The 25,091-nt window shown below is 44.6% G+C and overlaps 1 protein-coding gene across 4 annotated transcripts in view; it reads right to left on the bottom strand.

Annotated features, from left to right (window-relative positions):
- SLC1A2 (solute carrier family 1 member 2) overlaps positions 1-25,091 on the bottom strand; it is a 112,038-nt gene that overhangs the window by 50,308 nt on the left and 36,639 nt on the right. For 3 of the 4 annotated variants that reach the window (XM_065943979.1, XM_065943980.1, XM_065943978.1), the window contains exons 2-6: positions 16,343-16,482; positions 14,158-14,310; positions 11,666-11,916; positions 6,607-6,775; positions 1,805-1,931 (exon numbers count right to left, since the gene is read on the bottom strand). In XM_065943979.1, the coding sequence (XP_065800051.1) occupies positions 1,805-1,931; positions 6,607-6,775; positions 11,666-11,916; positions 14,158-14,310; positions 16,343-16,482 (840 nt within the window). Of the gene's footprint in view, positions 1-1,804; positions 1,932-6,606; positions 6,776-11,665; positions 11,917-14,157; positions 14,311-16,342; positions 16,483-18,224; positions 18,335-25,091 lie in introns of those variants that run through there. The other variant, XM_065943981.1, reaches the window with a different exon arrangement.

Here is a 25,091-nt window from a genome sequence, read left to right as displayed (position 1 = left end):
AGAACACACTATTGTATGAGAATCTTTTCTGTGTTTCCAAAGTCAATAAAGCAACAATCAGAACAGACCAGAACTATTAAATATGGTTCATGAAATCATGAGGAACATCTTGATCTGAGACCCTGGGGCTTTCAGCTAGCCCACTTGTTCCTAAAGTTTTAGTAGGAATTTACTACTGACACATTGCTGTGCTTGGTGATAAAATACAAGTTGAGAACAGATTTTGTACCTTGTGAGGTGGGAAGTAAGGGCCAAGAAAAGGAAGAAGAGATGAAACAAGTGGAATTTCAGGGGAAGGAAAGTGGAGGAGGATTGGGGAGGCAGGTGTGGGGGACTGGAGCACGCAGAGTGAAGGAATCTGTAACCCAGAATTTCCGTGGCAAACAGAACACACATGCTGTTTGGTCTAAGAGTGGTTTTACTTTATTCCCAGGTAGGCATACAGGACCATCATAGGGATCTGAAATGCATACATGTAAAAATCATTCTATCTGGTAGATACTGAACACAAGAATTTTCCAGTAACTGGAAGTGACACAGATCCCTTGTGAAGGAGAAGCTTATGCTCTCCTGGGCTACCATAGACTTCAGAACCACTGACCATAAACACACATGAGATGAAGTGGAGACAATATCACATGATTCAAACAACAACAAAACCCCCACCCACATACACACCACAGACTTTGATGTCAGTATAACACCAGCTCTTCTTCTCTCTGGCCATATCATCTTAGGCAAGTTAATTCACCTCCATGAACCTTTTCCCATTGCCTTTTCTATCAAATGGGAACCATAACACCATCTTTGCAGGGTTGTAGGGATTACACTTGAGAGGTATGAAGCACTCTCATGACTCTTGGAAAAGGAAAGCCATAAAGATCATGGTGATCATGACAATGTTAAAAAAATCAAGATTTAGTGTCTCTGGACCACAGTTTTCTCTGCTGTAGAGCTAGAGTGTGGAACCAGATTTCCAAGAGCACTTAATCCTATGTGATGGCACTTTTTCTTGCGCAGCCTGAGAACTGCTTCTTTTATGTATTTATTTACTTATTTTCTGTATGAATCTTGAGAACCCAGATCTAAGAGGCATTTAACTTTGGACACCAGAATACTGGAGAAGTGATTCTTCCACACACCCTGGGTCATGCCACATCCCTGGGATCTTGGCCCTATCTTAGTGTAGTGTACCCTGATATTGCTCAGATTCACGATTACTGATTGATATTCCCAGCTTGTCTGGTTTTTGGTTTTTTGGTTTTGTGTGTATGTGTGTGTTCTTTTCCTCCAGGACAGAGATGGGTGAACTTTTTATGTAAGGGGTCAAACAGTAAACTTTTTAGGCTTTGCAGTCTACACAGTCTTGGTCATAACTACTCAACTCTGTCTTTTAGCACAAAAGCAACCCTAAACAATACATGAGCAAATAGGTAGGCTGGGTCCCAACAAAACTATGTATGGGCACTGAATATGAATTTTGCATAACCACGTGTTGTGAATATTACTATTCTGGATTTTTTTTTCCAGCAAAATAAAAACATAGAACCCATTCTTAACTCACAGGTCACACAAAACAAATGGCAGGTAAGATCTGGCCCACAGGCTATATAGTTTTCCTGCCCATTTTCTATGGAAAGTTTCAAAAAAGAAATTTCCATTCCTTTTTCAAAGTCTTTCCAGAGAAATCCTTCCTTGATTCATGCCTGCTCACTCTTTCCTGCTAGGAGGGTCCAGGGTCCTTTGGAGACCCCAAGACCACCTTACACCCCCACCACAATGATGTAAGAACAGATCCACTTACCACATGATCATGATCACTAACTTCATTACAATTTCATTCAAAATGTTGAAGAATTCCACCATCAACTTGGCCTGCTCGCCCATCTTCCCCATGGCAATGCCAAAAGCAATGAAAAACCCTATCAGACCTGTTGGGTGAATCACAGGACACAAAAGGACAAATGATAAAATACGTGTTTTCTTCTTGTTTGTAACTATCCCCTGTGTATGCAGCCATATTCTCACTACCAGCAACCCTATGAATTAAGCATTAAAAGACAGAAGTATTACTTCCCACACTGAAAATACCTTTCCCCTGTATAACTATGGCTTTCCTGAAAATTTTCCACATGAGCAAGTTGAACTGTAAGCAGGTTAGTTCCTTGGAGAAAATGAATTCATTTTCATTCCAAACTGAAGTACTCTCTTCTCTCTTTCTCCCCCTCACTTATGAAGTCATGTGTAAGCAGGTTCCATTAGTACACAGATTAATGAAGGAAGGCTTGTTGGGACTTGGGGATTATCATGCAAATTTTGGAGCCAATATTAGAAGAGTAGAGATCAATTAGCCAATTTAGTCTCTGCCAGGGTTATGTCTATATTAGTTTGGTGTTATCCCAAATTAATGCATGGTTGGTATATGTTTCACTCTAGGGAAATCCTAAACATGAAATTATTTTTCTATTGCTAATTTGAGAAGGAGGAAGAAATCTTGAAAAATCAAAGGGAAAGCAATGAGAAATCCAAAACAGCTGGGAAACCCCAGATGACCAGTTTGTTTGGATTTAACCTGTTATTTATTAATTCATCATCATTTTTTCCATGGTCCAAACGGTTAGAATACTTTCTTTTTTATTGTGTGTGTGTGTTTTTTTTTCAGGATCATAAAACTAGAATACACTCTTTGTTACTTCCTAGCCCCTTGGCCCTCTTCTCCTTTTACTTGATGTCACTTGACTTCCATCTAAGTGCAGCCGCACCCCAGCTCCCAGGGTCGATCTAATCCCAGGCCAGGAGGGTCTGAGGAACCCCGTCCCCACCTCTTGATGTCAGCATCAAATTGCACTAAGTCCTGGACCAAGACCAACAGCCAACCTTGGATCTTATTTCTGTGTTGCCTTTGCCTCATTCTCTGAGTATCTGTCCTGGAAACCTGTCTGATATGTTAGTTCCTCCAAGGCAAGACCCAGCTTTTCTCTCCCCAGAAAATTCTCTCTGCCATCACTCCCTCCACCCCTCTTCCTCAGCATCTCACCCTGGAGTCTCACTCAGACTCTCCCAGTGTCTGGGGTGCACTCCATGGCTAACAGATGTCCCCATATGACTGTGGTGGGGGGGGGGCGGTGTCTCTGGATTTCTGATAACCAGTCATCATGTGCCCAGCTACCAATCTGTGATTGCCAGTCTTGGTGCTCCAATGCTAATGACTTTCATGGACTATAAGTCAATGTCATTGTCCCCTTGGCAACGGGCCCTTGCTTGCCCATCTGACTTCTTTTCTGCCCTGCAGTATGGGCCATCCTCTCTTCCCTCTCTCCCCTTCCTCTTCCTTACACCTACTCTGTCCCATGTTGGCAGACTTTATTTCCGGCACCTCCCTATTATATCCAGTTTCCTATAGTGTCTACTTATGCCCACAGTCCTGAGCCATATCAAGGTAAATTATAGCATTATGATTTGATTCTTTTAGGGGAAAATTCTTTCTGTCCAAACTTCTGAATTTGCCTTTTCCATAGTTACCAAAACGATTCACTTCTCATACCAAGTACATATCAACCCAGATTGTTCAACTATCCTTTGCTGGACCCTCTCTTCTTCAGCAAAAAGAATCTAGCACTTGCACTGAAATTCTTAATCCATTATATTTCATATTTTCCCTTTTTAGCTCTTAGCCAGAAAGATTAACTAGTGACTTACAAGTCAGTTTTGGCCATAAACACAAAGGCTTAATGAGAATTAGCATGACCTAGAATTAGAGTGACCTAGTTCTGCAGTAATAGAGGAAATCAAATTTAGGCTCATCTCAAGCCCACAGAGAGGAGTTTTCTAGGTGTGTGGTGAGTGATAATCTGTGAATATCATGGCTGAGAATAGTTAGTGTCACGTGGTTAATTCCATCTGGAAATTTTAAGAGAAAATGCCCAAGGTCTCAAGGTCCCAAAGAACTAGGATAAAATAGCATTCCTGGCAGAGTCAACAGAAAGTGTCCATCTCCATGAGTATAAGAGAGGGAGATGTTGAAAGAAGCAATCTCTCACAGGAGTTGACTTAAGTGGTTGGGATTGAATTGAAGTGAAGCCCAGAGTAGTCTGGAGGTTTGGGGAGTAGAGAAATGAGTCTTTAAAGAAGTGGGAGGCTGGAAGCGGAGTTTTCATCTTCACTATTGCAATGCTTGATCCTCGGGACTTTCCAAAGCCAAAAAACAAACCAAAACCAAAAAAAAATAAAACCAGCCACCATTTCTGCCTTGGAAGACCATGGAAAGAACCTTATTTCAGCCATGATTTGTAAATGGGAAGTTTCTCAACAGTTTAACTTCCCTTAGCTTTCCAGGGCCTCAATCTGCACTTAGAAACCCAGGGCCAGCCTGTCATTTCCCTCTGTAAACACTGCCTCATTGAACTCACTCTCTGGAACAACTGGTGTTTCATTTGAACAAAGCCCTCTTAGACTTGGTCACTGGGGTTGAGCAAGTCCTGAATGGTGGTGAAACTCCCCAATACAACCAAAGGTCATGTGACTTCCCAGAATCCACCAAGACGCTGGAAATGACCACAGAAAGTATTCTGAATGATTCACTCCAGAGCCCTGACCCCATTACTCATGGCCACAGTACAAAACGGTGGGGCCACATTGACCGTGGGTTGTGGGGGGACAAGGGGAGTTGGGAATGCCTGAAAGGGCACAGATATCTGGACAGTGGCAAAGAAGAGCCACTCAAGGTTGGATGCAGAGGGTGTTTGCAAACCCTCCTCCTCAGAGGAACTCTCCCACTTTCTCCTTCCTCCTCTCACCTCCCACTGATTGTCAACAATAGTTATTGATCTTCTGTTGCCTGGCAACCTGGTCTGCTTATCTCTTCCCTCACTCTCACTTCCTGTCAGGTCAAAGAAAAAGACACTTTTTAGTGGTGGGGCAATCTTGCTGAGTCAACCATTCTGGATGAGTAAGGAGTATGGTTACCAAATTTAGAAAAAAAAAAAAGGACTCCCAGATATAATCTGAATTTCAGACAAAGAATGCATTTTTTAAATACAAGTATATCTGGTGCAATATTTGGGACATAACCCTTTAACATCATCTGTTGTTTATCTGAAAGTGAAAAGTGAAAGTGAAGTCGCTTAGTCATGTTCGAATCTTTGCAACCCCCTGGACTGTAGCCCACCAGGCTTCTCCATCTATGGAACTTTCCAGGCAAGAATACTGGAGTGGGTTGCCTTTTCTTTCTCCAGGAAATCTTCCCGACCCAGGGATGGAACCCAGGTCTCCCGCATTGCAGGCAGACACTTTACTATCTGAGCCACCAGGGAAGCCCTGAAATTCACATGAAATGGGCACCCTGTATTTTATCTGACACCCCCACCAAAGGGACAAGGGTATTTGATCTCCTAGATGACAAAGTGAGCTCAATCTTTTCTAAAGAGCTCTCATTCAAATCCTTAGAAAGCTCACTCTGCATGGATCAGCATATTTCTTCCACACAGATTTCCCATTTCTTGTACCTTATGACCAAATGCCCCTCTGTCTTGGCTTGGGGACACCACTCTAGCAGTGGACTGGGTTATGGTGGGGAGAACGGACCCAGGGGGTGGGTGGGGAGTAAACTGAGCAAACTAGAGTCATCCCCATGATAGGAGTATCTTCTGTGGGCTTTTTCTACTGAGCAGCTCACCTTTAATGACGAGAGTAGCTCACGTGAAAAGCACATGGCACGTACTGCTGTGCCCATGTGCACAATCTCACTGAACCCTCACAATGATCTACAAGAGAAATGCCAACTCCATGCCCACTTTACAGATGAATCTTGAGACATAGAGGAATCTGTCCACAGTTAGATAATCAGTGGATGGTCCATAAGGGATGCAAACAGGATCCAAACTGGTCTAACTGCAGAGTCCAAGAACCCCTGTGCATGTCAATGTATGGCAAAAACCATACAATATTGTAAAGTAATATTGTAAAGTAATTAGCCTCCAACTAATAAAAATAAATGAGAAAAAAATAAGAACCCCTGTGATGGCATGCTCAGAAGGTCCCACACTTGGGGAAAGGGCTCCCTGGAATCCCAGAAAGTTAAAACAAAAGCTTCTCCTTTTGAGAAGCTCCTTTAAGTACCAATGCCAACACTTTCCATTTCTAAAAGCACTGCCTTTGTTTACAAACTGTGAGGACTGGGGCGGGACAGTTCCTATGCCTACACAGTCTTGGGACTCGCACAAGGGTGGCTAGAAAAGAAAGAAATGAAAGACTTGGAAGTGTAACCTCATGAAATGGAGAGTCAGAGCGAGTGACTGGCCAACACCAGGCAGAAAGTCGGGGGACGTGCCCCGTGAGGGTCAGTCCCTTCTCCTTCTCGGACTCAAGTCCCCACACCCCCACGTGGTATTGCTCCAGCCTTCTCCCTTGCCCTTCATCTCAACTCTCAGTCCCAGTTACCCTCAAATCGCTCCCCAGAGAAAGCCTCTTGCTCCACCTACAGGACAGCAGGGCGACTGGCTTTCTGAGAAGGACGCCGGGAGGCCCGGTGCTGCACTGCGGGAAAGGACGGCCACGTGGCCCCGGCAGAGGTGTCTCCCGCAAGGAAATGAAGACAAGGGCACTCACCTAAGACATTCATGCCATCCTTGAACTCCAGGCCCTTCTTGATAACCACCTGGGTCTCCTCCGGAGCCTCGGTCACAGTCTCGTTCAACAGCGAGAGGACAGCGTCGGTGGCATTGCTGTCCTCGTCTGATGGGGGGGCCACCAGGACTTTCTTCGTCACTGTTTGAATCTAATGGGGTGGGGGAAAAAACATAAAGAAAAGACGCTGTTAAAATTACCAAAGTCCTAGCCAATTATGCGTTTTAAAATTCCTAATAGGTCAAAAATAATTAAGAAATGTCATAAACGAGATTATAAAATTGGGGAATATTTTATATGTCTGTGTTTGACAGAGTGATGCTTTAACGCACAAATACAGGTGAGAAATGGCTGTCCTCATCCCATGGTAGGGACAGGATTTATAACATTCTCTTGTAACTACTATGAGCAGTATGGTCAGTAACAGGACACAAGCTTTGAGTGGAGGGACGCCTGTCTGCTTTTTTCATTCCCAGGGAGACAATATCAAATATGAGACCCAGTTGGATGACCTGCTGGCCCCTGTGATGGGTCCTGGATATGGCCAGGAACAGGAGGCTGAGGGTCTTGGTGGGGGTCAGATCAGCACCCCATAACCCACACGATTTGCTTCTCTCTGCCTGATTTCCGTCACATGGAGTCTTCACAGACCCACTGTCATGCGGGCTCCTCCCAGAGCCTGGCTCTGCTGGGGATTTCCATCTGGCTGCCAGATGTGCCAGCCACCAGCAGCCACCACAGCAGGGAGGTGTGAGGTGGGAAGACAGCCTCTCCTTCCGGGCAGTAATGCCAAGACTTGCTCCCTGTTCCCCAAGCATCTCTGGGCCAACAGTCCCCTAAGAAGCTCTCGGGCTGTTCCTCGACATCTGGGGGGCAGCCATTCTATTTTCAAAGGTGCCAGGCACTCTGCATGCTGTGAAAATGCAACGTCTGAGCCCAGAGAATCACTCCCTCCCTGGGCATGAAAATAGAAGGCGAGCAGAATCCTAGAATGTCAGTGCCAGCACGTAGTAGGCGACAGATGGCTGAAGCCTGAATAGATACAGAAGCAGAGGCATGGAGAAGTCAAGTGACTCGTCAGATGTCATAGAGTTATTGGGAGTTCAACTTCGATGCACTGACCACCCCCGAGTTCTTTTACCACCTGTGCTGCCTGCTAAACTATACGGACACAATCCTCCAGCAGCTGAGCCCAAGGGTAAGCAAGGCTGAACAGATCGGCTCTCCTAACCGGGAGAGGGAAGCACAGCATACACTCCCTGGGGCGAGGCAGTGCTCTGTGCTCCAGCCTGGTCACATGCCCTAGTGCTGGGAGAGGGGCAGGCCGGCTGAATGGGAGCAGGCTCACAGCCCCCTGGACCTGGGCAACGATGGCCCAAAGAGAGAATGCAGGGGGGATCTGAAGGGAAGCCTCCATGGACAACAGAGTCATGTGCCTGGGGACAAAGTGGGGACCACAGCCAAATACAGGCCTATTCTAAGAAGGCTAAAAAAGCTAAAGCTCCAAAGAGTAATGGCCATGTGTGCGCTCAGTCATATCCGACTCTCTGTGGCCCCATGGACCAGCAGGCTCCTCTGTCCACGGGATTCTCCAGGCAAGATTACTGGAGTGGGTTGCCATTTCCTTCTCCAGGGGATCTTCCTGATCCAGGGATCGAACCCGTGTCTCTTGAGTCTCCTGCATTGGCAGGCAGATTCTTTACCACTAGCGCCACCACAGCCATCGGCCTGAATGAATGGTGGCCTCCAAGATCAGGTGGCCAAGTGTTCCATGATCATGTGACATCTGTCTACCTCTTATGTCAACAGGAGCCCCTCAAGACTCACAAGGCTGAGTAACTAACCCTAGGACCGAGAGCTAGTAGTTACTAAGGCAGGATTCAAAGTGAGCTCTACTGACTCCAAAATGCTGCTCCCCAAGAGCACAGGTGAGTGGCTTGAGCTGGAGGCCAGGCGCTAGGGATGCTGCCATCCAGATGGGGTTCTCTGCCTTTCTTTCTGGCAATGCCATGTCACTGTCTAAGTGTTCCCTGTCTTCCAACCTTCTTCAAGACCCTCCTAAGCCCGTGGGATTGCACCTACGTTAAGCTCCCTTTCCTCTGGGCTGCCCAGAGACTGGCTTACGAAATCTGCACCCTCCCTCAGCCTAAGGTAAAATATTCCACAGGATTTTTTTTTTCCCGGTAGTCCTAACCCAAAGGGACCATGTGCTTGGATTTCGCTGGAAGACTAAGGGCTCACTCCTCATGTGAATTTTGCCAGTGGAGGTGTGGGTCCAGGGCCAGGCAGGGCAGGTGCTGCCCCCCTCTATCCTGGTGCTGCCCCCCACCCCCAGTGCCCTTTGCCCGGGGCAGCAACCTGCAGAGATTGCCCATCGATTGGACAGCTCAGGGGGCGTGAGCATGGCTGACAGCACAGAACTCTCCTCTAGCTGACATCCGCAGCTCCGGGGGCCTGCCTGCCTCACTTTGAATCCTGCCTTAGTAACTTCTCAGTCCTGCCTCACCCACTCAGACAACAGGGACTCCTTCTTGCATGGAGCGTGGTCGTGATCGGGCACGTGAGGGAAGCCCAAATCTGTCCCTCTCCCCTCCCTCCGATACTACTCCCACCCCGGGTCTCCTACCAGCTCAGTCTCCCGCTGCTCCAGCTCCAGAGAGCTCTTTCCAAAACGTTAAGAATAGACTTGGCACCTGGTTGTGTCCATTGCCCTAAAGCCAGCAAGCTCGTCTTTCTAAACAGGCTGGCTGAGGGGCGGGGGCATTAGAGAGAGGGTTCCTGGAAGCACCCCTTCCCTAGCCTGTTTCATTCTTTTTTTTTTTTTTTCAATCTATGACTGCTTGCAGGACAAAGAATGTTTTTATTTTCTTAAATGTACTCATTTATGACTGCACTGGGTCTTCATTGCTTTCTCTAGTTGCAGCGAGTGGGGGCTCCTCTTCTTTGTGGCACGAGGGCTTCTGTGGCAGTGGCTTCTCTTGTTGCGAAGCACAGGCTCTCGGTTATGCAGGCTTCAGCAGTTGCAGCACGCGGACTCAGCAGTCACGGCGCACGGGCTCAGCCACCCCATGGCACGTTGTTGGAATCTTCCCGGAGCAGGGACCACACCCATGTCCCCTGCTCTGGCAGGCGGACTCCCAGGGAAGTCCAGGGAAGTCCCCGAGTCGGTTTCTCGTCACTCCCCACTCAACTTCTCCTGCCTGGGATGTCTCCTTTAATATAGCTCCTTGCTACAAGTGCATCCAAAGTGGCGTTGGAAAGCAGAGACCATATTCCAGATTTATCCAGAGTGCACTGGCTCAGCAGTGGGTGGCAATGGCACCTCGAGGGCCGCTGGAGATGCAGACTTCTCTTCTCTGTAACCTGTTTCCTAACTTTATTCTTCTGTGATTCACTGGAAATGGTTGAAGGAGGTTCCTTGGTTCTAGTTTCCTTCCAACCAGAGCTAATGGGAACAGAGGTGTATTCTAACCTAAACTAACTTTGGGTCTAGACAACAGGCTGGTTGTCTGTTGAGGGGAGTCTGGGCAGCTGACTCAGAGAATTTACTTGAGAGAGGCTAGGATTTGGGACCTGGGACCCAGGACCCTTTGCTACCATGCTTGCATCAGGGCAAATGTCTCCTCAAGCAACAGTAAAAAGAAGCTATTAGGGACTAAAGACAACTGCATGCATGCACAGCTGAGGCAAATTATGAACAACATAATACAAAAAGGCCCAAAACCCAACTGCCACTTCTGAGGTTTCTGGAACAAAAGCAGGGTACCAGGCATGACCCCTGCACTCAGCGCCACCAAGGGAGTGGGCAGACCACCCAAGGCACCCTACTGGCCTAACCCCTGGACTATCTTACCCTCACCCAATTTAAGGGACCAGCTTGTCCAGCACTCCTGCACTCCCCCAACCCCCCACCCCACCCCCACACACACACATTCAGGGACAGAGCAAAAGAGGCTGTTACTTGTTTTCACTCCCTCCAGCTGCAGCCTGAGGTCGAATAAAGCCTTGCCTGAAATTGTCATCTGACCTCTTATCAATTTCTAGAGTCTAAGAACTCTGGCCAGTAATATACCCAGCAGAATCAACAGGTTTTAAAATTTGTGTGTTAAAAAAAGCAGATATGTGTGTATGCAGTTGGTAGGAGTATATATTGCTACAAATTTTGTAGGACCATTTTTTTTTTAGGACCATTTTTTATAACATCAGCAAATTCAAATTATCAACTCTTTGGCAGGGCATGTTTTGCTTCTAGAATTTATCCTTTAGAAATACTACACAACAACAGAAAAAGAGAGATGACACCAAAACACTGTAAAACAAGAAAGTAGAATATAGCACCGTATGTATGATGCAATACTCCCAGATAGATATTTTTTTTAATTTTATATACATATACACAACATATATGTGACATATATATATATATATATATATATATATATATATACATGGGAGGAAACATGAGTAGCCTAGGGAAGGGACATGGGGACTTGAATTTTTACTTTATGTGCATCTAAAAATTTCTTTAATTTTCTACAATCCTCATGTATTACTTTGACAAATACCCTCAAGTATTAATTTGATGAATACCCAATTACTGGGCCCATTCGGGAGATTCTGATTTTGTTGAACATAAATAAGCATTTTGAAATGGACCACATGTGGTTTTGCTACATTGCTAAGATCAAGAACCACTGGGTACTCTAGAAGGTTGTGGGCAAGGGTGATAAAAATGTGCCTGTGGATGATAAAGAGACAAGAACCAAAAAGAAGAAAAAGAGACAAACAGCAAAAAGGAGAAGACAGATTCCAGAGCTAAATGCTATTAAAAACACTGCAAAAGAAATGGAAGTTTAAAAACAAAAGACTAAGCGACTCCTATCCAAATATTCTGCCCCAGAGGACCCCCCACAACACTTAGGCAGAGATATAAATATGAAAAAAATTACTGCCCACAGCTGATTTGCTGAAATAGCCTCAAAGTTATCACCTTCAATACATTGGAGTTTGGAGACGTAAGACTATCAGAACTCTGGGTTACCTGCTGAAAACAGGCTTGAACAAGGTTTTCAGGGAAGAGATTCCGAATAAGGTCCAAAAAGGCATCTAAGCTGGACACTTCATCGTTCTTCTTCCCAGGCCCCAGTTGCTTCTTGAGTTTGGGGTTCCCTGGGTGGATGGCCAGGACAAGGATGACCCCTAACACCGCGGCAATGATGGTCGTGGACATGTAGTACACCATAGCTCTTGTGCCTAAGCGGCCGCTGGCTTTAGCATCCAGGCCTGACAACCCTGGATAGAAAAAGAAATCCAGAAGGATTAGCTCCATTATCTTCCTATTACTTGCCCCTGTCTGCATACCCATAGTTTCCCCAAGTGCTCAGTGGTAAAGAATTCATCTGCAGTGCAGGGGACCTGAGTTTGATCCCAAGGTTGGGAAGATTCCCTGGCAGAGAAAATGGCAACCCACTCCAGTATTCTTGCCTGGAGAATCCTGGCAAGATTCATCAGAGGAGCCTGATGGCCTATAGTCCATGGGGTCGCAAACAGTTGGACAGGACTGAAGCTACTTGGCACGCATACCTATACCAACCCTTGGCTTTGCATTACTCAAATGTATTAATGGTTAATTAAACCTCCTTCAACTGAATATTTGGTCATTGCCACAGTTTACGATTCAATTTTCCAAGGATATTTTTGAGACTCTAGAGGGTGGTGCTAGCGGTAAAAAATCTGCCTGCCAATGCAGGAGACACAAGAGACACAATTCTATTCAAACCCACTCCAGTATTCTTGCCTGGAAAATCCCATGGACAGAGGAGCATGGTGGGCTGCAGTCCTCGGGGTCACAAGAGTCAGACATGACTGTGCGACCTGATCACATGCACACAGGGAACTGGGAAGAGTTGGAGAACATCTGGTCCAGGGTTTATAAACTGATTGGTGACAATATTTTTTTTCAGCCTGTGATAGTGAAAGTTGAATGCTCTATTCAATTTTTGATTCTGAGATTATGTCCTTCCCACTTCTTAGGTATTAAGAAATCCTTTCCTTATGAAGTGGTGATGCTGGTACATGTTAGGTTTTCTTGTCTGTTTGTTTGAAGGTCCTCACTTAGGGAAACAAAAGGTTGGTAGCCCTATGTATTCAAAATCTCTTTTGAATACATTACGGGTCACAAAATCCAAAGTCCGGGAAAGTGGAAATGGTTCTAGCACAGCCCTATCACTCCTGATGGAGACCACGTTTTCTGACCTTGTGCAGGGATGTGAGAATACATGCACAAAACACCCAGCATGGGTGGAAGCTTCATCTGTATCTCAGAAGCTTCTGTGATGGTTAGCAGAAATTCCAAGCAAGTCACAAAAACTCCAGCCTTCACTGGGTTTTTTTCCAGTAGTTTCTTCAGTTTTTCTACTTCCTGGTTTCAGTTCCTGCTTTTACTAGACTGAGACATGCAACTTTTACTGGGGATCAGTCTTTTTTGCCACGGGGGAGGAAGCTATGATTGACATTAACTTTTCTGAATGGAGCTGACCCATATATGACCTATTTGTCCTTACAATCTGAAGTCTAACTCTGACTAATGGAAATGAGACTTCCTTACTGGGTTGGCTAATGTACAATCTATTAAACAGGCATGGAAAACAAATTTCTCTGGTTTCAAAAGGAGCATTTAAAGTAAAACACAGCTTTACTCAATCTGAGGCTGAATGCTAAGACCTTCCTGACACTGAGTGTCAGCTCTTTCCCTTACTGGATTCATTGGTCAACCAGCTATGAAACTGTAACAGCTGAATCCCTTGGAGTTACCGGAGCTTCACTACATTCATAAGGTAGATGGTCTAGAACAGATTTCTCAAGGTCGCCCAGCCTGTTGGTCCCCCAGGTACAAACCAAAACCCAGTTCTTCATCCCTAACCCAGAGTTTAGTCTCTAAAATGCAGCAATTTCAAAAACATTTGAGTAATATTTGGTAAGGAGGAAACTACCTGTATAAGCCCAGGCAGGGGGAAAAAAAAAGATCCTTTCAAATGAAACAACTCTTTGAGCCAAAAAACAAGTAGACATGAACTATACATTAAGGGTATCTTTCTTCTGAAACACTCCAAGAGTTTCTTATCTAGTATTTCATTTATCTTTAATAACCACGTCCCTCTACACCCAATTAAATATTAAAGAAAAAAACTTCTTTTTCTATGCGTTATCTTTATTTGTCAGTTTCTGAACAAGTACAGTATAGAAAATGAGAAAAGTGTACATTAAAAATTAAAATCTCTAGAGATGGTCACTTTTAACATATGGCTATTTCCTTTTTATCTTTTGTTGCACAGACAGATGGACAACTCTTTACTCTTTTTTTTAGGGTTGCTTATTTCAGTTTTGGAGATAGGAAAACCAAGACTCTGAAGTGAAATGACACAGATGATGATCTGATTCATTGATTCAACCAAATTGAGATTTTATGGTCAGTCCAAAAGCAGGAGCAGGAGTATGACCCACTTCGACCCAGTGCCAGAGAAGTGGTCTTACCTGTGATTAAACTGGAGATGATGAGAGGGAGAATGAGCATTTTCAGCATCCTCATGAGTATATCCCCTGGAAAGGCTATTAACATAACCACATCTGGGTGGATAGGAGAGGCCAAGCGAAGAAGTCCTCCACACACTGCCCCCAGGATGACACCTATAAGGAAGGAGAAAAAATAAGAATCTATTTTTTGCCCTCATCAAATGAACAGCTCTAGGGATATCATTCAATAACATTGACTTTTCTCGCACCTCTCTATTATCAGATGATGACTAACACATAACAAAAATACCATTAGAAAAGTGAAGCTAATTTTGTTGACTTGTGAGAAAATATTTTCTATCTCCAACTCTTCTAAAAGGCTGCACTGGAAGAGTCAAGAAGAGCCTTCTGAAGGCTTTGTGTGAAATATAACCTGGCAACTTGATCCCAGTTTCTTTAGGATATCATCCACTTGCAGAGTCAGGGATTGTCAGTAGAAATAGCCCACAATGTCAGATATGCTTCTTTTCCAAGTCTAGTCTGGCAACATGTCATGGTGTCTAATATATTTCTTATTTTTTTAACTGAATATCAGACAAAAGGAACATTTAAGTGATCAAACTGGGGTTAGTTTTCTTTTTTCTACTATTTTCTTTGACTTCCAGTCATTTCCCCATGGCTCATCCTCAAGGAGCTTTGTCTCTGACTTCTATGTCCTGATACATAATCTTAAGACATGCTGATCTTAGATGGGAGATCAAGGAGGGTGTCTAAAAATATGAGATTTGGGAGGAAACTTTGGGCAGAGTTGTTACCAGGAGCCTTTCGCTTTGCATACTCAAGGATTCCACCACAAAACCTTGGATCGCTCCAAACTGGTGGCTAACATAAGCCACCCTTGTGGAAACCACAAATGGGGTCATAAGCATGACGAGAGTCGGGGAGGGAGGCAGGGGGGTCCTAGGTATGTGGCTATCGGGTTAACTCCCGAGATGCAAAGAGAGTAAGTAACACGGCCAGAAATCAGATATTGTTTTCTTCCACAAGTGAAGAGCACACTTTTTCAAAACTTAAGGTGAATGAAATTTCATCCCTTCTGTGGAGAGTAACCCTTGGAAAACCCTATCATGCCTGTGGTTTTCTTCTATTAAGTGAACTGAGTTGGGTCAAATGTCCACTCCTGACTGTCGTCCACTGACATCCAAGATGACTGGCTCAAAGGAGAAGGCGTGAAGTGATGTGGTTTCAGTACAAGAAACTGCAATTTCCCTTATTTTCAATAAATCCTGGTTGAAAACCCAAGGCCAAGTCTATATCAATGGTCACACAAAAGGACAACCAGCGCCTGGCTGAGACCTGAGCAAGGCTTTTGAGCTGGATTTGGAGCAGGTCAAAGCTTCAGGACAAGCTTCTTCCACACGGACCTTGTTAGCTACTGTGCTAACTGAATCTAAGTTAATGAGGGGCATGGAGAAGGTGAATCCTTGGACTCCTGTTATTGAGGTTTTGGCAACTATTGTCTTTATCAGGACGCAGGTACTTCTCTAAATGTGGTATACTGACCATCTGCTTTGGAATCACCTAGAAGGTTTAAGGGGCTTCCCCAGTGGCTTAGTGGTAAAGAATCCACCTGCCACACAGAAGATATAGGAGATGTAGGTTGGATCCATGGGTGGGGAAGATCCCCTGGAGGAGGGCATGGCAACCCACTCTGGTTTTCTTGCCTGGAAAATCCCATGGACAGAGGAGCCCGGCGGGCTACAGTCCATAGGGTCACAAAGGGTTGGACACGAGTGAAGGGACTGAGCGCGTGCGTGCACGCGCACACACACACACACACACACACATACACACACACACACACATGCACAGATGCTTTAAGATGCAGATTCCAAGGTCTCATGCAAATGGCCCACACCACAGTCTCTGGGAGTAGGACCCGGGAAACTGCATGCTCATATACCCACAGAAACTGGTCGTGCTCACTGGAATCTGAGATCCACTAGGACCCCAAGGAGGAAAACATGGTTGGGGAGGGTGAAAGGGAAAAGAGTCTCACTGAGGTGGCTGTGTCAGGGCAAAGGTGGGGTTAGGCAGCACGTGTGGCTTGCTTTCTGGGTGAGAGTGCCCGCTGCCAGAACCAGCTTCCACACAAAGCCAGGAGAGACCCAGGGTGGAAGGGTGGGTGGGGCCACCTGTCTCCTACCGAACACGGTCAGGGTGAGCAGGAGATTCTTCCCCAGCTTGTCACATAAGCGCAGCCCCAGATGCCGCGGCTTCGGCTCCTCCGCGCTCAGGTGGCTGTCATGCATCCGTACTTCCACCTGCTTGGGCATGTTGTTGGCACTGAAACAGAAGTGAAGGCAGTGGTTAGAGTCTGCCGGGTACCGCCCCTCTGCAGTTTGAGGGGTTCAGGATTTAGGAGGCAAAACAGCCTCCTCGGGCACAGCTGGGATTCTGGAATCACTGGCAGGGAATTAAAAGTCAAAGAAACTCAGGGTGCCCTGAATGATTGTTCACCTGTAAGCAGGACACCAGGACACGACAAATGCCAATAAGCTAAGTGTTTTTATCCCTATTATCTTGAATCATCGCAGGAAAGGCAGTGGAAGGTTCTTCCAAGAGTCCCATAGTAACTCTCCAAGGCAAGAGTCCCTGTCCCATTTTACAGAAAGTAATTTGCCCAGATATGTTTGGCTTCAAAATCTGAGCCCTTTCATTCTTGTATCAAGAGCAAAAAGATGACTTTTTAATAATCTAAGATCAGAAAAGTAACAGCCTGAGTCACTGCTAAATTAAATGCCTCTGAGCTCCAGTCTTCCCCATCCTGGACACAGAAAACTCAGACATGCTAGTAGTCCAAGTTCTACCTCTCTTTTGGAAAAGATGATTTTTCTAGTTAAAAAAAAAATGATTCCATTGTGGTTTTTAAAAGGTCACTTGCATTATCGGGACTCCTCTGAGCCGCCCAAAAGTCATGCTCCTCAGGGTCAAAGGGGCATCTCTCTAAGCAGCCTGTGGTTGCCTCCAAATGCAGATGCACTCCAGTTCTCTTCCAGAAAAACCCCACGTGAACCCAAGTTCTGCTAAGTCAGCCATCAGAGCCCCTGCCAGGACAATGAGTAGATGTCTCTTTTTTTCCATCTGTGTCACTTCCTGGGCCAGTAACATCTCAAGTTTAAGCTTGGGGACCAACACAGGGAGGCTGATTTTTTTACTTTGACATCTTAGGACATTTCCGTCATTTACAACTACCATTATGTGACAAACAAAAAAAAGGTCTTTAACACCTTGAAAGACAAGTCACAGTCTCTGAATAAACAACTATTTCCAGGTGGCGTTAGTGGTAAAGAACCTGCCTGCCAATGCAGGTAGACCCTAAGAGATACCGGTTTGATCCCTGGGTTGGGAAGATCCCCTGGAGGAGGGCATGGCAAACCCACTCCAGTATTCTTGCCTAGAGAATCCCATGGGCATAGGAGCCTGGTGGCCTGTGGTCCACAGGGTTGCAAAGAGCTGGACGGGATTGAATCACCTTAGCACACATGCTTTTCTTCAAGATAGACAGGTGTCAGCCTTACCCTGATATTCCCACCACAGACTGGAGAGACATTCCTTTGGAGTCAACACCAACCTGCAGACCAGTAGTTTGAAATCACTGGTTATACTGGAAATGGTGTGGATTTTGGAGTCAGAGAACCTGGGTTCAAATCATGACTTTATCACTTGCTAGCTGTGTGGTTTATAGAAAGAAGGGCTTGGGATTTCCCTGGTGGTCCAGTGATTAATAATCTGCCTCCCAGTGCAGGGTGGATGGGTTTGATCCCTGGTCGGGGAACTAAGATCCCACATGCCGTGAGTCAACCAAGCCCACATACAGAAACTGCTGAGCCCAGGGTCTCAACTAGAGAGGCTGTGTGCTGCGAACTACAGAACCCAGGCACTCTAGAGCCTGCAGACCACAACTGGAGAGAAGCCTGTGTGGCTGCAAGGAAGAGTCCTTGTGCCATAACTAACACCCGACATATCCATAAATAAATAAATATTTTCTAAAAAAAAGAAAAAGGAAAGAAAAGCTCGAGGCCTACCTTGTGGAAGTTAAACATGATGATGTATGTTAGGCAGCCATCACACATGGTTCCTTTCTCCAGGGAATTTTCATGACATGTGTGACATTTAACTCAGGGGACCCATCCAGTTGCACCACCATTCAAGACACCATTAGGGACATATAGCCACATGGTTTCCATAGTGTAGTGGTTATCACGTTTGCCTAACACGTGAAAAGTACCCGGTTCAAAACTGGGCAGAAACAATCTTTGGAGAAAGAAATGGCAACCCACTCCAGTACTCTTGCCTGGAAAATCCCATGGAGGGAGGAGCCTGGTAGGCTACAGTCCATGGGGTTGGAAAGAGTTGGACACGACTGAGCAACTTCTCTTTCTTTCTTTCAAGACACCACGCTTAGCTTCTGGACTCTCAAAGTCAAGACCAGGGACCCAATACAATGACTTACTTTTTCTCAACAAGCTGCTTAATGTACTTGCTTCTAAAATATTTTAAAATTAGGAATAATGTAGCAAGGTCTGGTAGAACACTCAGATGAAAACATTAGTCAAAATAAAAACATCTTAGTCTTCCTACAGTGGCCTAATTTTCTACTCATCTAGTTAGTTTGGGGGCACCCCGCAACTATCCGGCATGTGTGTATGTTAATGATCATTCAGTCAGTCTAAAGAAAACAGGGCAGGAAGTTCACTGCAAGCAGACAAGGGCTGTCTGACCGGCAAGCAGTAAAGACCATTTCCTCCCATCACGAAATAAAACAGACGGAAAAGTTCTTTTTTACAGCACAGCAGGGAAAATGATCAAAACGATCTTTTTAACATGGATGGACCATATTTCCATATTTGCATTAGGATCTTTTCATATTTTTAAACACTTCTCCAGCCAATAATCTGAAGCTGTAAACCAGGAAATTGCCAATAAAGAATGGCGGCCATACGTGTTCTAAAATGGTGAATGCATTCGTTAGCCAGCCCTTGGCGAAATACTCTATGAGCGCCTCAAGAGCATAATCCCCTGCCTTCTGTTTCATTTGAAGCCCTCCTGCCACTGAAATTAGAATCGTGGTTGGTATTTCAGTGAGACTATCAAGTATTTAAACCAGACATTCTGGCAAGATCCATACGATGTAATGAAAGTGTCAGGCATCAAGACAGCCACGTCCAAGTAAAAACACACAAATATTAGGTTAACGTCCACACCCCATCAAGCAGTGTGGTTGGATGCCTGTTGGCCACCCTTCTGAGTCGCACAAAATCTCTGTTTGTTTTGCGATTTGTCTTTTAAGCCATGGCAAAACATCCCTGAAGCCCAGAATCAAAACAGCCACATCAAAGTGGCAGCATCAAAATGTCATGAACCCACAAGTATTTATTGAGAGGATGCCTGTGACTTGCCCTCTTGGAATTAGATACGTGCTCCAGGCTCAGAGGAGCTTCTAACATCTGCGTGTAGAAAATCATTGTTAAAGTGCATCAGGGTCTTGTTCTGCCTCTGGGGATGCAGTGAGTCCCCTAAGAACTTTTTGTAAAAATCCTTGACAAGTCTAAGTGATCCCTACATCCCCCAGAACACAAAGAGAGCTTGAAATGGAGAATATTATAGAACACAACATTAATCAATATGGCACAGCACAATACAGAACTGGTTCTAAGCCTTATATATCCTCAGAGGAACAGATGTATTGCTTTGTTTTTGTTATGTATTTACCATTTCTAATCATCTTTAGGGTTGGATAGCATCACCGATTCAATGGACAAGAACTTGGGCAAACCCAGGGAGACAGTAAGGGACAGGAAGGCCTGGCATACTCCAGTCCATGGGGTAGCAGAGTAGGACACGACTTAGCCGCTGAATAACAACAATCATCTTTATTCCTTCCTATAGTTGTAAGGTTTTTTTTTCCTTCTAGTTTTACTGAGATATAAATGACACACAGCATTGTATAAGTTTAAGGTAAGCAGCATAATGATTTGATTTACATATAATGTGAAGTGAGTATCACAGTAAGTTTAGAAAACATCCATCATCTCATATATGTACAAAATTAAAGAAATAGAAAAATTTTTCCTTGTGATGACAACCTTGGGATTTACTCTCAACAACTTTCATATATAACATACAGCAGTGTTGTTATACTTATCATGGTGTACATTACATCCCTGGAACAGATACAGTTTTCCATATGAGTTTACACACATCCACAGCTATGTGGATGCTGGTTACTGAATGTACCTAGTAACAGCAGTGGTAAAAAGGATACCTGGTATTTACTGAGGACTGTGAGTGTCAGACATGACAGTCAGGAATGAGTGAGGTATAATGCTTGCCCTTAAGGAGCTCGTGTGTGGAACACAGAGCAGGAGGTCTGGTACTGGTCTCCTGACATACGGGCCATGATGAGATCCTGTACGGGATGCTATGGGGTCTGGTAAGAACAGTGCCTAATCTAGCTTTGGGGAAGAAGAAGAGAGTTCAAGAAAGGTCCCCAGGAGGGACTGATACCAGAGCTGGATCTTAAAGGGTGGATTTAATTTAAACGTCTACATCCTCCACCACTCTTCGAACCCTGAAAGCAGGACTGTGTTCTTTAACACCTGGCCCCAAGCACTTGATAAATGTTTGTTCAAAGAAACTATGAACCGGAAAGCAGCTATACACAGGACACTGTGCTTCCTCCTGGGAACTAGGTCCTCCTACAGTAGCTGGCAGCATACGACCTAGCAACCCTCTCACCATTCTGCATTTATTCCACAAGTTCCTATCGGGCATATATTATAGGCCCCATGCTGTTACAGGTGCTAAAATAACACAATAGACAAAAGAGACAAAGCCCTTGCTCTTGGAGGATGTACATTTTAGTGGGGAACAAATAAATGAATAAATATATTTCAAGTGGAGATATGCTAGGAAGGGGGTGACACGCAGAAAGAAGACAGAGCTATTTTGCATCAGCTGGTCAGGAAAGGAGAGCTTCTCTGATAAAGGGCATTTGACCAGAAACCTGGAGGAATGAGCGGTTTCCTAAATTAAGAATGCAATTTGTCCAGAGTTTAGCAAAATAAATGAAATACACACAATTTAGGAAGATATTTGTCCAAACGAGCACCTGAAGCTCCCACCAGATGCCAATTCTGGTGTCCACATGTTGATTTTTCGCACAGGCACAGACTCAAACAAAAGTCAAGGCAGTAATGCTACATCCCATTATCATTGTGAATATGGTGGATTTCAATGACCGGCCCAGCTTCAAGAGAAATAAATTCCAGAGAAATGTGAATTGGACCCAGGAGGAAGGTCTGAGGTCACAGCAGCCTGCAGATTTGCTACCCTGGCAATGAACAGGGAGGGCAAGTCCTGATCTGGGTAAGTCTGTTGGATAAACACAGTAAGTTAATCCAAGTGTGCACACTTATCCTTATAGTAACACTCCATTCCTACAACTTGTGGCTATGTAGAGGGAACCAAGCAATAAGGACTCTGAAAGCCCAAGTGTGATGGCTTGGTTCTACCAAATCCATCAAGCCTGATGCTCTCTCCAAACTGTTCATCACCTTTATTTCTACTTGAGTACCTTCTGGATGGAAGATTTAGCAATGCAATTCTTTAACAGACTACTGGAATGTTCCATAAGCCAGTTCCACCAGATCTCTCTCGATTGCCCAACAAAGTAAGGCCATGTGATGGGAGAGCTCCTTGGATAATCCAGACTTGAACAATGAGCCTATAACTTCCTTCTGCCTTAGCTCCTCCACTGAACTATTTAAACAGCTGTTAATTTTGCAGTCAGTTGCTGGCCTGTTCTCATGCAAATCCACGTGAGTTCTGTTTCAAAGGCAAGCTCAGCTTAATGTACAGAACATCCTCTGTGAATTCAAAGGGAGCATGTAATGGGGCTGGTACTAAGTTTTAAACAGTTCTCAGAACCTGTTTTTCATTTGCGTTTGTTTTTCCTCACTCTGCCAAGAGCCTCTAAGGATAGGCTCATTAGATGTGGTGTTGGATACAGATTTCCTGCCTGCACGTTTCTGTGTCAACTTAACTAGCACTGAATTCTCTTTTTCCTCCTACGCTGGTTCAATGAGGTGACAACAGAATGTTCCCCAGGGAACCTAAAAGCAACTGGTGTGTTTTCATCTGGAGGATGTGAGATCTGCCGTGAACATCACCCCTCCCACCCTCTGCTGCCCAAAGCAAAAACCTCAAAAGCACAGAAAACATAGTGTCCAGAAACTGCCCTAATGGGAGACACTAGATTAGACCCTCAAGAACAGACACAGTGTTTGTTGAGGGGGCTTTCCCCCAAGGTAGCCAAGGTCTTTGGAGAAGAATGCCGGAAATAGCAGTGCTGTCAGCTCTGAACACCACAAAACAGTGGTTACAGTTGTGATTGTCCCACATCTGGGAATTCCCTGACTCCCTAAAGAACACCACCCCGTAGGGAAAGGTACTGGAACTCTAAAACAGTTGGGACTTTCCAACAACCACTCCCTTCACCCATTCTAGATCCTGTAAGACTGGGTTTAACCATGTCAAGGATGCTCACTAACTAAGAAGTCAGAAACTCTCTGACAGATGCTGTGTCTTCATTGATCCTGAGAATAAATGAAACCTAGAGGTTCACAGCCTCCAAATCTCCTTCAGTCCCTGTTCACTGCGTCCATTTCCTAGATCACATACTAGCTGGAAAAGCCCTGCCAGTGAACACCAGACTTCACAAATGATACATCTTAGGCTTCTTCTTGACTATCAGAGGGTCTGGCTAAGGAGCACAGCTTACAATTATCCCAAATCATGATGGGATGGGACCTAGTAGACAACAAGAGATGGGAAGTCAGGAGGTCTGGGTTCTAACTCCAGGGTGCTACTAACTGGCTGTGTCAGAAATAGTATCAGATGGATGTAAATTTACTTGACCATAATCAGCAGACAGAGAGTAATGCACTATGAAATGATAAAAATACACTCTTAAAATGAAATACCAGTGGGGTTTAGGTATCAATTTTGGCAGATTTTTATATTTTAGGTCCCAGGCTCTTAATTTATAAAGTAAGAGGGTTGTATTAGAAATTCTTTATCGTTCTAAAATTCTGTCATTCTCTAATTCTCTTGGGGTGCAAGGTGGTAATTAATAGCCTTCGGTTCCAGAGAGACAGCCTCCATTCTGTTCTATTCAGGACTGATGAGCTTAGACCTTATGGGTGACTTACAGATAAGAGACAAACCAGTGATAACCACAACCATTGCTTAACGTCTTTACCTCCATTTTCTCCTTTCCTGTCTCTGCTACATTAGCACGGTTTTCTAGAGCTACTAGCATTGAGTTTGGGGTCAAATTCAGTGTATAATTCAGACACAGGAATCATCTTAATACCCTCTCATGTCTGACCAACTCTTAGTCTAGACTTCTGAAAGAGGCAGATCAATGTCATGGGAATATAGTCCAACAGATGAACTGGCATTTGACCAGCCAATTGCCAAATTCACCATTGAATCACTGAAAGGTCACATATCTCATACACAGTCAAATCCTGTGGATTTGGATAGGAGGCACTCGCAAAAAATTCAAGATAAGAAAAATGGATTTTTTTTTTTTTTTTTTTTAAATCACTTTCCAAGCTAAGAGGCCCAAACTGGGTAATGACATAAGTGGCAAATAGAGTCAGTTGGGACTTCAGGTGATCTCACACAGGAAGTAATAGGAGATATATACACAATGGAATATTACCTAGCCAGAAAAAGGAGCTAATTTGAGTCAGTTATAGTGACGTGGATGAATCTAGAGACTGTTATACAGAATGAAGTAAGTCAGAAAGAGAAAAACAAATATTGTATATTATGCATATATATAGAATCTTGAAAACTGGTGTAGATGAACCTATTTGCAAGGCAGGAATAGAGACGCAGACACAGAGAATGGACTTGAGGACACAGTGAGGGGAAGGGGAGAGTGGGATGAACTGAGAGAACAGCAGAGGCAACCCACTCCAGTATTCTTGCCTGGAGAATCCCCATGGACAGAGAAGCCTGGTGGGCTACAGTCCATGGGGTTGCAAAGAGCCGGGCATGACTGACCGACTAAGCACACACACACATAAATTTATACACACACACACACACACACACACACACACACATACATACACACTACCATATGTAAAACAAATAACTAATGGGAAGCAGTTGTATAGAACAGGGAATTCAACTTGGTGCTCTGTGATAACCTAGAGGGCTAGGATGGGTAGGGGGTGGGGTGGCAGAGAGGCTCCAGAGGGAGGAGGGGATGTATGTATACCTACAGCTGATTCACTTTGGTATACAGCCTAAACCAACCCAATACTGCAAAGCACTTATGCTCCAATAAAAAATAAATTAAAAAATTTTTTTAATTAAAAAAAAAGAAGTACTAGGAGAAAAAACCATGAAGGAATAAATAAAATGACACTCATTCTGCTGAGAACCAAAAGTCAAAAACACTAGCTCTGATTAGCAGCTGACAGAAGGGACCTTGGCAGAATGCAAATACATAATTACATTGGTCACCAGATTCCTGGTTAAAATCTACCTTTTCCAGTTATGGCTGGGACAAGGCATTCATTTCATCTCTAGAACAATAACATTCAACTCACTGGGTCATTATAGAACCTTCAGTAAGATTTTTTGTTGTTATTCAGTCGCTCAGTCGTGTCCAACTCTCTGCCACTCCGTGAACAGCAGCACTCCAGGACTCCCTGTCCATCACCAACTCCCGGAGTCCACCCAAACCCATGTCCATCAAGTCGATGATGCCATCCAACCATTTCATCCTCTGTTGTCCCCTTCTTCTTCTGCCTTAAACTCTTTTCCAGCATCAGGGTCTTTTCCAATGAGCCAGCTCTTCACATTAGGCA

Source organism: Muntiacus reevesi, chromosome 9 (genome assembly GCF_963930625.1).
Source record: "Muntiacus reevesi chromosome 9, mMunRee1.1, whole genome shotgun sequence".
NCBI lineage: Eukaryota > Metazoa > Chordata > Mammalia > Artiodactyla > Cervidae > Muntiacus > Muntiacus reevesi.
Note: the sequence above shows the minus strand (reverse complement) of the source record. Positions and strands in the feature narration are given on the sequence as shown.